The sequence below is a fragment of the Beta vulgaris genome, chromosome 6, assembly GCF_026745355.1.
Source record: "Beta vulgaris subsp. vulgaris cultivar EL10 chromosome 6, EL10.2, whole genome shotgun sequence".
Lineage (NCBI taxonomy): Eukaryota > Viridiplantae > Streptophyta > Magnoliopsida > Caryophyllales > Amaranthaceae > Beta > Beta vulgaris.
The window spans coordinates 53,657,187-53,671,255 of NC_079207.1; the positions used below are offsets into that span (position 1 = coordinate 53,657,187).

Sequence of the window (14,069 nt, forward strand, 5' to 3'; positions counted from 1 at the left end):
AGAATTGGGGGTTAGGGTTTGAAGGAGAAAGAGAGATTGTGAGAGAAAGTATGAGTGAAAGTGAGAAAGTGGCTAAATACACTAGTGTAAAAAACAGCTTTTGCTACTTATCAAATGCTTTGGTTGATTTATCAACCCGAGCATTTGTGATACAAATGCTCATATGGATTAGTCAACCGGAGCATTTTATACCAAATGCTTCGATTGACTAATCAACACGAGCATTTGTGATACAAATGCTCGGGTTGATCAACGGAGCACTTGTGATAGGTAGGCGCGAATCATTTTCTAATTGTTATCAAATACTTATTACTCAGCGGTCCCAAATTAAAGCCCAAGTCTTCTCAATTCAGTTATCAATCCTAACTCCTAAGTCGCCTCTCCCTCCCAACTCCCAAGTCCTTCGCATCCTCCACCACTCAGCCGTCCTCCGTCGTCCCTCGCGCCCTCCCTCCGCTGGATTTCAATTGGAACTCGCTTCGCACAAGTCCCTGGCCGCCGTTCGAAGTCTGCCGCAGCTCGAAGTCCCTGGCGGTTGCTGCTTCCACCACAGTTCAGGTTCAATCGAGTTCGAAGTCCGCCATCGTTGCTGCTTCCACCACAGTTCACCGGCCGCAGTTCAATCGAGCATTTGATCCCTCCGATTTCTTTCTTTCTCTCTCCAAAGATTTATGTGAAACACCCTAAATTAGTAATTTTTGTACTAGTGTCCCTAATGATATCCGTGATTAAATTGTTTTAACACCGATACCTTTGAAATTAGGGTTTCTGTTTTTTTATGGTTCGTGAAATTAGGGATTAGGACTTGCAGTGGCTAATTTTGTTGATTCTTAGTAATTTTATCACTTGATCTTGATGCCTGAAAACCCTAATTTCGTGTACCATTTTATTTTGATAAAGTAGATTAAGAACTGACCTTGGAACGAAGTGCGAGTCAGCAGCGGCAGCAGGAAGCGCCGGCAATGTTGGTGCAGCAGTAGCAACAGGAGATCTAAAGATAAGCCTAATTCTTGCTTTCTCTCTCCTTGTTCTCAGATCTAAAGGTAACCCTAATTCTGTCGCCCCTTTTCTGTAGATTTCTTATTGCTTCACCGAATTTATTGCATAATATTGTAAATTCATATACTAATATGTAACTTATTTTGTTGATTGTTAGGAAATTCATTATAGTGGATCAACTAGGTTACCTTAGAACTTTCGATATAAGGTATGATATCATTAACTCATTTTTTCAGTGGTAATATTATTTTTTGGCTATAAAGGTTGCTGCAAGTCATCGAATAATCGACAAATCAATAACAATCGAATTGGGTTTTTGATTGATTAATGTAAGTAGTTGAATTAGAGAGTGATAAGACAGTGACTTATTATGTGTTTGAGTGTTCTGTCTTTTTTTATTTTCTTTGATTTTTGACATTTTAATTGGAATACATATGAAGTGTCATGAGATTCGCCCTCGAGACGCCATTTATGAGTTTCTCTGCTAAATGTCATCGTCATTTTGGCTTGAGAGAGAAGAACCTCCGTCGATTATTTTCCCTAAAGATTTGTCTGAGGTTTCCTTCTTTCGATGATTCTATCTTTTTTTGAGTTTCTCTACTCAATGTCATCGTCATTTTGGCTTGAGAGAGAAGAACCTCCGTCGATTATTTGCCCTAAAGATTTGTCCGAGGTTTCCGTCTGAGTATCATAAGCATGTGACTGACAGAGCTGTTGATATCTATATATCTATTTTTGCAAGGGATACATCAGGTCAATTAGAACTCTTTTTGGATCTCCTGGAATAAAATCTCTTCTTACCATAAATCCTAGCTCGCAGAGTTTACATGGTACATACATATTCGCTCTTCATTTACAGTTTATCTAAATAATACAAAGGGGTAAAAAGGATGAACAACTGCAATCATTTACAGTTTGACATGGCCCCACCAACTGCAATGATTGCGGCGGCTCCTACCATTGGAGGTCTGACTATTATCCTTTTCGCTGAACATAGATTTGTGTTTATAACTACTGCTTCTTTTTTGTTTGCTTTAGTGTGGAAAGTTCGTATCAAATTACATGCTTTCATTGGGTAAGCTTATTCATCCACTTCTTATTTGCTTTACTGGGCCTGATGGAGTGTTTGCAGATGGACGGTGGTTTTATTTATTTTTCTCATTATATTTATTAAGTCAAATAACTTTGGAACTGAAAGAAATTTTTGGTTTGTTCTTGTCTTTTGGTGTTTGTTTCTTGTTTGTGTCTTTTGTTTGTTGTAAGAAGGTTATGTTGGGCTACTTGCCCCACTGCGCTGACATTGGGTGTGAGCCGACTTCTGTAGCTTTAATGTACAAGGAAGAACGAGTGCTCAGGTTGGGTTTTGTTCATCTTTAACTAGCCCCTAATGTGTGTTTCTGTAGTATTTCTAATTAATCCCTGCAACTGCCTTGTACATTATCTAGTTAAGATCAATTATATCTAGAAAATCTGATGAATATGTGACCAAAGAAAATCTTTTAATTGAAAGGATTCATATATTTACTGAAAACGAAATAGGATGTGTGATTTTATCTTGAAAAAGTTCAATAAGGATGTGGGTCTTTCATTTTGAGCATCGATGTACTTGGTGCTTCTATAGAAATATGACAATTTTGTACTCTATACAACCCCGATTACAACAGCTCCTGTTCCTGGGGGTTTTCCCAACATTTTCCCCTTGACACCAGGGCAGGTATGTGTATCTTAATTGTATGGTTCATGCTATTGTTTGTTTTCTACCATTAGGCCTTCATGTTATCTTGTTTGTGGATGCAGCTTGGAACTCTTCCTGTCATGCCTGTTCAAGCAATGACTCAGCAGGTTAACTGAGATGATATTTTGCTTTAGGATCTCTTCTTTAGTTTATACATCAAAATTCTCATAGTTGGTATGAAATTACAGGCTACTCGGCATGCTCGACGTGTTTATGTAGGAGGATTACCCCCAACAGCTAATGAACAGGTTTTTAATTGTTATTATCGTCATATTATTCATCCTTTTTACCCCAATATGCAAATGAACTTTCTTTACAGTTAGGAAGATCCTGCCTGTTCTGTATGTATTCTGTAAAATTTCATAATGATATGTCATGTAACGCACTGATTTCTTATGGCGTGTTTGTTTTGTTCTTGTGATTTATTTGCTAATATGGTTCTGAATATCTCGAAGATTATCTAGGATAATCTGAAGCCTGCCTAATAACTACTAATTAGTTATTTTGTCGAATAGATTTAGTTTAGTAATATATTTTGCTTCCTCTTTTTGTCTTTCTCTATCCTATTTATCTGGCTCTTCTCTCTCCTTTCTTGTTCCGTCTTTCCTTTCTTTCTCTTTTTCAACCCCCTTCTAATCCTTAAATAAGATGGTGTAAAAATTTGAATGAAATTGTACTTTGCAACATGTTGATGCTGCTGATGCAGAATTGTTGATTATATTGCGTTAAAATCTGTAGGAAAATGGTGGAACCCATGTTAAAGAAAGCAGCTTATTTGCAACTGCACGCACGACGCACCTGATAAGTTGCACATCTGGTTTATCTGCTAGGGTCTTGAATTCTCCTTTTCTTGAGTATGGGGAAAAAATAAGAAGCTTGTAGCAGCTTTTTTTTTCTTTCCTTTTTTTAGCCTGTCATTAGTATTTTGTTTACCCTGCTTTTTTGAATGGAGCCTTGGTTTTCTGTGTAATTATATTATAGACCCCAATGGTCATTCTGAAAGTGAATACCCAAATGAAAACACAAGTTTGAAGGAATTTGAAATCCCAACTAAGATAGAAGGTGGTATATTTTTTGTCTGATATCGTGGCAATGTGTTCCTATGCCTGGAGTATGGCGTAATTAACTTTGTATTGGCAATCTCTTTTCTAGGGGACAATGCAGCATTACTTATCTACACTAGTGGAACAACTGGTAAGCCGAAAGATGTCGTTCACACGCATCGAAGCGTGTTGGCACAGGTACCCATCTATATGCCCTCTCAGTTCTAATCTATGGGCCTAAGGCAATGTCATTCTCTAAATGCCATATCTTGGACTTGTTTAATATATAATATAAGGTGATGCATATTGAGTCGTTATTAAAAATCTCTACTGTGAATTGTTGTCTATTACTCTACAACCTGTAAATTTCTACAAGGCATTTTCTAGAATTTTACTTGATTTGCAACTGATTAACGAGGGTATTCGAGTGATGGAAGGAACTGAGAATTCAGAAGAAGCTTGGAACAATTAGGGCTTTGAGTCTCTCAGTTGTTTCTTCTGTTTCTATTGTTATATGCAATAAAGCCCTTATGAGTTCTCTGAGTTTTCATTTTGGTAAGTAAATTCTTCTAAATTTTACATTTGGGTGTTTTTTTTTCTCATTAGTTTAATTGTGTGGTTGATGAGTTCTAATGTTTTTTGGGTTTTTTTTTATATTCATGATGGAAAGTTATGTTTTGTTTATGTTATTTTAATGCATAAATGTGGCCTCATTACTAACCTATATATGCATAGACAGTAACCTTGTTTATCTTAATTAGTGACTCATGTTGCACTAACTAATGGTGTGGTGCATCGTATATATTAAGAATTTGTATGTGTATGGTTCACAAGATTGGGGATCTATGTAAAAATTTTGTGATTTTGAATTGACAGTAACATGACTGCTGTTGTTACCCATTACAGATGGCTGTTGCGATCAAGAAGATACTATATGCTGCTGACGAGAAGGAATATGCGCTCTCCGAAGCTCAGCAAGTTATGTCAGAATCCCTTAATTTTGATGTAGTTGATCCTGAGGAGGAGAAGAGTGTAGACTGATGTGTTACAGACTCTGGATCATAAACACATGTCAATTTCTCCAGTGAAACAAGAGAACTGAAGACCCTGTCCTGTTTTATGGTTTCCTTATCATAAGTTATAACCATGTACGCATCAGTGATAAACGTACAATAGCAATGGAACATTAATTTTCTCATAAGGAAGTTATGTTGTTTAGTTGTAATTGATTTTGTTACAGTTGATACATTTCTTGGGTGCTCATGTATTCAGTTTTGATTTTTTGGCTCCTATTATAAGATGGAATTTTTGTTTCGTTTTCTCGTGTTTTGCAGACCTGTTACTCATGCTGCTGCCCAGCAAGGGTAGCAGGTCTGGATTTTTTTTATAAAAAAAATCTCAAATGCTCCGGTTGTTAAGGAAAAACCGGAGCATTTGTAAAATGCTCAAATGCTCGTATAACGTTTGCTACGCGTTAAATACGGAGCATTTGGGGCCTAAACAACCGGAGCATTTGAGGTTTTTTCTACTAGTGATAATCGTAAATTAAAACCCACGCCGGCGTCGGCCCGATTGGGCGTACGGGGCTAGATGAAATCGGGCGACAAATTATCTTTATTTACATCGCCAGTTTCGATCACGGGCCCGATCGGGGGTTCTCGCCTGATGTAATCGGGCGTACTTTTTTTCCTTGTTTTAGAGTCTAGTTGCGGGCCCGATCGGGTGAGGTTTTCCCGACAAGATCGGGCGACTTCCCGATTAGGTGATTTTCTTCGTTTATGTGCGTTTTTCCAATTGGACAATAACCCAAACAGCTATGCTAAAAATTCTTGCACACATATAGCTTTAGAATGACGATTAGTACCTTCTCACTCTCTCACCAAACTACAAAAAAGGAGAAGGGAAATCGAGTTGCCTCCCGATTAGTGTTGGTTTATAAAGGTCCCACACGACCATAATGCCGTATCCCTCAAGCAGAAGGGGAATGGGGTTAGAGGTATAATTCCTCCACATATTCAACATGTGCTCCTGTATGTTACATCTTTAAGCGTTGGCCATTAACTTTGAAGTTTTCACCTATTGCATTCATCACCTCAATGAACCAAACTTGTTAGTATTAGTGACAGAAAATGGACCAGACAACCTAGACTTCAACTTATCAGAGAAAAGTTTTAGTCTAAAGTTATACAATAAAAACTTGTCACCAATAAAGAACTCCCAACTCAAAATTTTCTTATCATGCCATCTCTTAGTGTGCCCTTTGTAGAGACGCGAACTATCATAAGCATTCAACCAGAGTTCATTAAGCTCATTAATCTGCAATAGACGTTTTTCTCCTGTTAATTTAGTATCAAGGTTTAGCTCCTTAACAGTCCAAACACTACAAAAAAATTTGGCTATAGAGGCACGTCATTTGGCCGACTTGCCTCTAAAACCCCCTTTTACCATCACATAAACATGGTTGCCTCTAATTATATGGTTTTTAGTGTCAAGTATATTCTGGTGCCTCTAAAGATACATTTCAGCATCAAACGAATGTTGGTTGCCTCTGAAAAACCATGTTTTTAGCATCACATAATATTGTTGTCTCTAAATTCATTTTTTAGCATTCACATGATTTATTGTCTCTAAACCATTTTTTTTAAGCATCAACTTAGTTAGTTGTCTCTAAAGCCATGTATTTAGCGTCACATGATTTAGTTGTCTCTAAAGCCATTTTTTTCAGCATCAACTGTAGTTAGTTGTCTCTAAAGCGATGTATTTAACGTCACATGAATTTAGTTGTCTCTAAAGCCAATTTTTTTAGCATCAAATTTAGTTAGTTGTCTCAAAGCGATGTATTTAACGTCACATGAATTTAGTTGTCTCTAAAGCCAATTTTTTTAGCATCAAATTTAGTTAGTTGTCTCTAAAGCCATTTTTTCAGCATCAACTGTAGTTAGTTGTCTCTAAAGCGATGTATTTAATGTCACATGAATTTAGTTGTCTCTAAAGCCAATTTTTTTAGCATCAAATTTAGTTAGTTGTCTCTAAAGCCATGTATTTAGTGTCATATAATATTTCATAGCGACACACTCACAAGGTCCACAAATGAACAATAGTTTATTCTTAATATTAAAATTCCAATAATAATCTACTATTTTTTTTATTAAAAATTTAATAATGTAAGGTTAAAAAAAACATGTTAAATTCACCCATTTACATTGACGGATCTTATTGTATAGACGATTGTTACGGGTTGATATTATTTTGATTTCGGATAGTCTTTTTCTGGCAACTCGGATTTCGGATCTTTCAATATCGGATTGTGGCGGATTCGGATTATATCAGATGTCGAGTGTAGTTACTATTCGAATTATATCAAGTTCAATCAGATTGGTTTCAGATTAAAATATCTGAACTGATCAATTAAATTGAATTGAACTAAATTGAGTTGAAAATAATTGTTTATGAGAACAGAAAATTGAGAACTGATAAACTGAATTTTCATAAAAATATACTACTGAACATACAAAGTTTCAGAATCTTATTAGAAGACTGAATTTTAATCAAAGGTTCTCTTCATCCTTAACCCAGATACAAAACCAAAGGATAGCTTCACTTCAGCCAGAAAGAAAAATAACATATAGAGTTTCAATTTTTTTTTTAAATTTGGAAGTGAGAAAACTAAAAGAACATGTAAACCTCTCATTAGATACAATAAAAAACCACAACTGGGCATTACAGTTTAGAGTAATTTCAAGGGGCTTTCTTCAGATATCATGAATGACCCTTGGCCATAACAAGCCGGCATATACTACACTGATTAGTATCTCGCCAAAATGTAGCCATGTTAAAGGAATATAAGCAGAATGTGCTCACTTGGTCCACAAGTGAAGTAAATCCTTGCGCTTGTTAATTTTCTTTTGTAGCTGCAGAAGTACATAAAGCTAGGCCTCAACTGTTGGTGGGCAGCCAGGGACAGATATCCACTGGAACAATCCGGTCACAACCTCGAACAACAGAGTAGGAATAATGATAGTATCCACCTCCATATACACAACTTCCCATTGATATAACCCACCGGGGCTGGTCATAGACCCTGAAAAACCATTTCATGACATGAATGTCAGGACATTTTTGAAAATCAAGTTTCGAGATAACACAAGGAGTCCATAAATGACATCTTACATAAGAGTTATTGTGACTCTATTGCCACTGTCAAGAGTATCCGGCCATACATGAATAGCACTGCTGTAAGGAAGAAGTGCCTGAGAAAATGAACAAAAGAAAACTATTGATTGCCACTATCAAGATCATACTGTCAAGTAGGTCACCAGAAAATTAGAAGGCAATTTAACATGGCAGATATAACTAAAATTTACCAGTTCAAAAGCCTAAATCCTGGAAGTCGCTTTTCTTCATGAGCTCTTCTACTCAAGGTAAAAAGCTCACTGACCATAAATATTTGTATGATAACTACCATGGTAAAGATTTAGAGATGACCGAGGTACACTATAATTGAAGCGAGTGCAACCATCCAAAGGGATGAGTATGCACGGACCAACATAGATCGATACTTGTTTTTGTCATGAACAAGCAAATTGTTGCCATTCTGTTTACTCAAGTCAGAAGGGACCTGAAACTGAAGAGCAGAAACTTATTTCAGAAGAGAAGATCAGTAAAACCAATAGAGCTAAATAGCAAGATTTACTATGACAGCGAAGATGCTCAGAAAATTTCTTATAGCACTAGTTGGCAGGTTCGAAGAACCATATAATGAAGACATAAACAATGAGTACCAAACTTCCCTTCCCAACCAAAAAAATTGCTGTTTATATCAACCAGGCAAGTAACCTCTCTGTAAAATAAGGAGGATTTTAGAAACCAATCTTTATGACAAGTTGAAGGAGCACAAACCTGAGCACTAGCAGTATTACTAATTAAAATAAAGTCCAGAGAATGAGAATACAGATACCATACATGTAGAACTCCAAGTAATCTCAAGTTTACTATATTGGCAAATGGGTGAGCTAATGATAGAGTTATATTTTGTCACATAGGGATCCAATGAGTAGGCACTTAAAATGAAAAGGATCATGTGCAGCAAGTACAGAAGATATGTACTTTTTTAAGCTGAATTTCATATAAAAAAAATTGAAAAATGGAGATGATAAACACATTTGTTCAGAAGAGTACAAGTACTAGTTAGATCAAAAGGTTACACATCCAACTAAAAAGATGAACATTTAGTTCTGTGACGCTTCAATTAAGCGACTTATTATCTAATCTTACAAAAAATCCCAGTTTCTATTCTCCAACAGTCCGACATGATAAATAGAACTCTGTCTCTTGGCCGTAACAAAGCCAGAAGAAAAGCAATGGAGGTGGTGATTTTGTGTTATATATGTGGAGTTATGAGGAGATGGTTAAACATAGAGGTCACAAGATTGCATAACTGAAGGCTGGAAGTGGCAAGGAGAAGAAAAGAAAATCGGCAGATTGCTCAAGTGCTCAAACGAAAGGCCATGTATTCCTATCTTCTTCATGTGTCTGCCTGTGTGCCCAGTCAAACGGATTGCTAGGCTGCTAGCCGAAGTCTGAATTCCTTGTGTTTGAAAACCATTTACAGGAGTTTATGGTTGCAACCTCAAGTATATGTTGGCACCAGCATGCGAAGTATTGGGGTGTTGCAAGGTTTTTACTCGGTTTGAATTTCTTTCTCTCCCTCATTTATGTTCCTGCAAGTGTGAATATGTGGTTATTACTTAACCTATCCCTCCAAAAAATTGCAGCATCTGGTTATATATGCAAAAGGGACCCAACTGATTATTGCACAAGTATTGACAAACTAGATTCCATGAAAGACGGAGCAATTTGATAGAGCTTATTGTTTCCTGGATAAATTGATGTTTTTAAACATGTAGGTTCTTTTCTTTACAGTTGTTATTCTTCTTTCCAGTTCCACAGTCAAACTCAGTTTTCTTAGTCAACAATTTCCCATAGTTTGTTTTTAGGTTCATTCTGTTATTTTCTGAGGGATAGTTGCTCTAATGTTTCCTTGATTTTTCAGCAGAATTTTGCCTTTCTGTGGTTCTTCATTGGAGCGTTATGGCATTTAAGATTAGGAATATTGCCTTTATGTGGTTCTTCAATGGATGGTTATGGCATTTAAGATTAGGAATATTGTCTTTCCGAGTCTTCGAATTCTTCGAGGAACGTTTCGAAGGTATTTTTCACTCCATTGAATTTCTATCTTTTCGTCGATTTCGTCATTTTTTCAGTTCTGGATTCGTTTTTGATAATATTATGAATCTATTGTTAATTTTCAAGAATTTTAGCGGAAATTTTTATCTGGGTTATACAGTTTTGTTGGTGATGAACTTATGATGTAATGACGCCTGTTTCTCAGTTTAATATAGATGGGATTTGTCTGGATCATATGTTTTTTTCAGTGACCTATTTGGATTGCGATTTTGTAGGTTGTTTGTGTGGTTGAATTTGATTATAATTTGATTCGGTGTTATTCGATTGGTTGTATATGTGATTGGTTGTATATCTCCTCCATGCCCTCTTTACAACCTCATTGCTGTCAATGTGGGGAGGAACAACCAGGTCAACCACAGCAGTCACGGTGTCACTGAACCATTCTTCTTTTTGTGTGCAGTTTTTTGACAGATATTTGCAGGGGATATCAGAACATATATATCTGACCTGGATTAGATCACAGTGGCTAAACTTTAGATGCGACTAGACTCGAGTAACAAGGGCACACTCTTTGCATTCTCTAGCAGGCCCTCCTTTTTCTGACCTCATGTCAAATAGAATGTTTCAAATTACTTGAATATTGGGTTTAGCCATTTGCTAACATCTGAGACCACGATCATTTCATTGAAATTGCATGGTTGACTTAATGCATGGGTGTCTTTACTATTACCTTTTTTCTGACAATGAGGAAATGAAATTACTTGATGCACTAGTGTCAGATGATGTAAGCTAGGGCGGGGTAAACACATCGAGGGGAAAAACATAACCTTCTGTAAAGAGCCAAAGGAGATCATCAGGAGCCACAAGCGGAGTGCTATGAATCCTGTTGCATCCATATCCATAAGTAGGAAAATTTACTTTTGTTCTGCATCCAGCTTCCAATCATCACATATCACATTTTGACTTCAGTATCACCTATTTTTTTGGGCATAATCCTAGTAAGAGATCACTTGGAAACAATTGTTTCAAAGCTAAGGTGCTCATTTGCTTCTATTTTTTGCTTATTTTTTGTCCTGCAGTCACATTCAGCTCTTTGTCCTTCTTAAACGGCTATCCTTTTGTTTAGATTATCGATTTAGCCCATCGAAGCTGTTTAGATGATTAATTTTCGCGCAGCTGCAAATTGTTAAGGTTAGTACCTCTCAGTTGACTTTAGTTCTCTAATTTTCTGTGTGATTTTGGTATAGAGTATAAAAGGTTTCCACTGTTAGATTAAGTGGTATAGAGTTATGCTTATCTTATATGCATTTATGATGTTAAATTTTTTTGATCTTATCTTTGGGTAACAAATGTCTTTTCTTTTTTTCAATCTTTTGGTGCAGATATTTGTTCATGGTGTCATATTGGAGCTGTCAAATTAAGGAAAATAAGGTGGTTTTCATGTAAGTTTCTAATTTTTTAATGAAGTTCAAAATTCAAGATATCATGAATAGATATTTATATTACTATAACGGTTGTAAATAATGGTGAATAAAAGCTACCTGAATCCTTCTAGTTGTGGCTTTGATGCTGTTAAATAAGTATTTTTGTCAATCTGGAAAGGTTTGTGCTGCTGACTTGCTCATGTTTGTTTTTGCACGATCATTGTTGTTCATGTACTTAATCTTGTGTTATTGCAGCGGTTGCTATGCTTTTTAGTTGTTTCCGGTGCAAGTTGTCGTGCCATTGCGTGCTACTACTACCGGCTAAGCCAATTTTGTACAAGTTATTACAGCTTTGTTAAACTAATATTTGTTATTAAACTAATATTTACTATATGCATGTGTTGCAGGTGCTTGCGGAATCCAACTATTCAAACAATTGAAGAATAATATGAGGAAGAAAATAGCATGACACTAACAAAGACTGAGGCAATTGAAAAATGGAATGACACTATTCAAACTATTAGATATCTTTTTTTTTCTCTCTTGTAGTTTCCAATTTCTTTTTACTGTAACAATTGTGAACAACCAACTAGACATGTTAGTTGATTAAGGTGTTTATATAAATGACAATTATTTTTTATCTATATAGTAGCTTTTTATTGATTCATTAAATTGTTTTGTTTGTTTACTTTTAGTATTAATATAGCTATATATGTATTAATTCATAAATCTTAAACTGTAAAATGTGTAGTTGCCCCTAATAGTTTTAATAAAAATGTCAAAAGTTGCACCTAAAAACATCCTTTAGCGACTAACTTATGGTTGCATTAGAGGCAACATATAATTAGAGATGGATTTATGGTGCCTCTAAATATAAGTGGTCTTATCAGCAATATAACTTGTGTGCCCCAAAAAGGTGGCATTAGGGGCAACCTATAATTAGCGACAGACATATGGTTGCCTCTAAACGTAAGAGGCTTTAGCAGAATGTAACTTGTGTGCCTCAAAAGGTGGCATTAGGGGCAACCTATTATTAGCGACAGACATATGGTTGCCTCTAAACATATCAGTCTTTAGCCGCACCATAACTTGTCTGCCTCTAAATGACGCATTAGGGGCAACCTATAATTAGCGACAGTCATATGTTTGCCTCTAAACTTAAAGAGTCTTTAGCAGATACCATAATTTGTCTGCTTCTAAAACGTGGCATTAGGGGCAACCTATAATTAGCGACAGGCATATGGTTGTCTCTAAACATAAGAGTCTTTAGCAGCACCATAACTTGTCTGCCTCTAAAACGAGGCATTAGGGGCAACCTATAATTAGCGACGGACTAATTAGAGGCAACCAAAAAATTGTTTCTAAACACCATTAGAGGCTACAAATATATATTTAGATGCAATTTTGGATTGCCTCTATATGTAGTTTTTTTTGTAGTGAAAAAGCCTTATACTCTAGCTCAACCGGTAAGTGACATGATTTCTCATAGACTAGCTTGTAAGGGGTGGTACCAATAAGGGTCTTAAAAGCAGTTTTATAGGCCCATAAGGTGTCGTCTAACTTATCACTCCAGTCCTTCCTAGATTTTGCTACCACCTTCTCTAAGATAGTCTTTATCTCACGATTAGACACTTCTATCTGCCAACTTGTCTGAGGGTGGTATACTAGACCAGTTCTATAGTAGACATCATATTTCTTAAGTAGGGCCTCAAAAGTTCTTTTGTGAAAATGGGATCCACCATCACTAATGACAACCCTTGGTACCCCAAACCTTGGAGAGATAATCTTCTTGAACATTTTCATAACGAATTTAGAGTCATTAGTTGGTGATGCAATAGCTTCCACCCACTTAGACACATAGTCAACAAAAACAAGTATGAAATTATTGCATGAGGAAGAGAGAAAAGGGCCCATAAAATCAATACCCCATACATCAAATAATTCAACTTCCAAAATGAGGTTTTAGGGCATCTCATATCTACAGGAAATATTTTCCATTCGTTGGCATGCATTGTAATACTCCGTATTTTTGGAGTTATTTCTTTATAAATAGAAAAATATAAAGAATATAATTGAAAGGTATGTTAGTATTGATTACAAAAAAAAATAATAATAGAATAATAATAATATAGTTTGAGTACACTTACAACTTTAATGTAATTATATTATCGTTCGGTTTATTTCAATTTCAAAATAAATAAATTAAACCGAAAACTACTAGACCTAGAGTTGCCACACTATAAATAGGAGAGAATAAGAAAAAGAAAAAACAAAGAAACCCTAATTCTCCTTCAGCCGTTTTCCTCCCTCCTCCCTCAAAATTTTCTCTCTCCTCTCTTCTTCTCCCTCGTCACTCTTCTCCATCCCTCCCCTGATTCTCGTCGCCTTCGAGGGGTGTGCAAGTCGATCGCTGTGTGGCTCGAGTGCGTTGTGCGAGGCTTTGTGGGGCTTTGTGTGTGTGTGGGGTTCGCAATCGCTGCTGTGCGAACAAGCGAGGAGTGCGAGGCTTGTCGAGCGTTCGCGAGCGAGGGAGTGCGAGAGGGCTGGTTATGCGAAGTGTGATGCAAAATTTTGCGCAACGACGCTGTGCAAGAGTGTGTACAAAGTCGAGCGTGGTCCGTGGCTCGAAGGCTTTGTGCGTGGTACGAGCGCGAGCACCAAGTGTGGTGCGGTGTTGCGCGT

At 36.6% G+C, this 14,069-nt stretch overlaps 1 protein-coding gene and 2 long non-coding RNA genes across 12 annotated transcripts; 2 read left to right on the forward strand and 1 right to left on the reverse strand.

Annotated features, from left to right (window-relative positions):
* Positions 1 to 300: 300 nt before the first annotated feature.
* LOC104897077 (uncharacterized) lies at positions 301 to 5,092 on the forward strand. 10 transcript variants are annotated; one of them, XR_008970001.1, is made up of 6 exons: positions 301 to 1,043; positions 1,157 to 1,207; positions 1,914 to 1,965; positions 2,797 to 2,841; positions 2,923 to 2,982; positions 3,473 to 3,571. XR_008970001.1 is itself a non-coding variant. In XM_048647355.2 (4 exons), exons 1-4 carry the CDS (start codon positions 2,062 to 2,064, stop codon positions 4,719 to 4,721), a joined length of 426 nt encoding a protein of 141 aa, XP_048503312.1. In that variant the 5' UTR covers positions 1,214 to 2,061; the 3' UTR covers positions 4,722 to 5,092. The 10 variants fall into 10 exon arrangements, 2 of the variants coding, with proteins under 2 accessions (XP_048503312.1, XP_048503316.1); XR_008969996.1 differs by having other exon boundaries at positions 1,914 to 2,841; XR_008970000.1 differs by lacking the exon at positions 1,914 to 1,965.
* A 2,184-nt stretch (positions 5,093 to 7,276) lies between these two features.
* Positions 7,277 to 8,395, reverse strand: LOC125498238 (uncharacterized). Its single transcript, XR_007275087.2, has 3 exons — positions 8,142 to 8,395; positions 7,948 to 8,027; positions 7,277 to 7,858 (listed from the first exon to the last, which is right to left on the reverse strand). It is a non-coding gene; the product is annotated as an uncharacterized LOC125498238 (long non-coding RNA).
* A 2,960-nt stretch (positions 8,396 to 11,355) lies between these two features.
* Positions 11,356 to 12,059, forward strand: LOC125498957 (uncharacterized). The gene is made up of 2 exons (XR_008969939.1): positions 11,356 to 11,405; positions 11,795 to 12,059. It is a non-coding gene; the product is annotated as an uncharacterized LOC125498957 (long non-coding RNA).
* The last annotated feature ends 2,010 nt before the right edge of the window (positions 12,060 to 14,069 follow it).

What these genes read in the sequence shown, in the direction of transcription:
- LOC104897077 (XM_048647355.2), top strand. Translation starts at nt 2,062, where the DNA reads ATGCTTTCATTGGGTAAGCTTATTCATCCACTTCTTATTTGCTTTACT. An exon ending in AAGGAAGAACGAGTGCTCAG is followed by an intron (nt 2,355 to 2,663) that starts GTTGGGTTTTGT and finishes CGATTACAACAG; the next exon opens with CTCCTGTTCCTGGGGGTTTT. An exon ending in TCCCCTTGACACCAGGGCAG is followed by an intron (nt 2,714 to 2,796) that starts GTATGTGTATCT and finishes TTGTGGATGCAG; the next exon opens with CTTGGAACTCTTCCTGTCAT.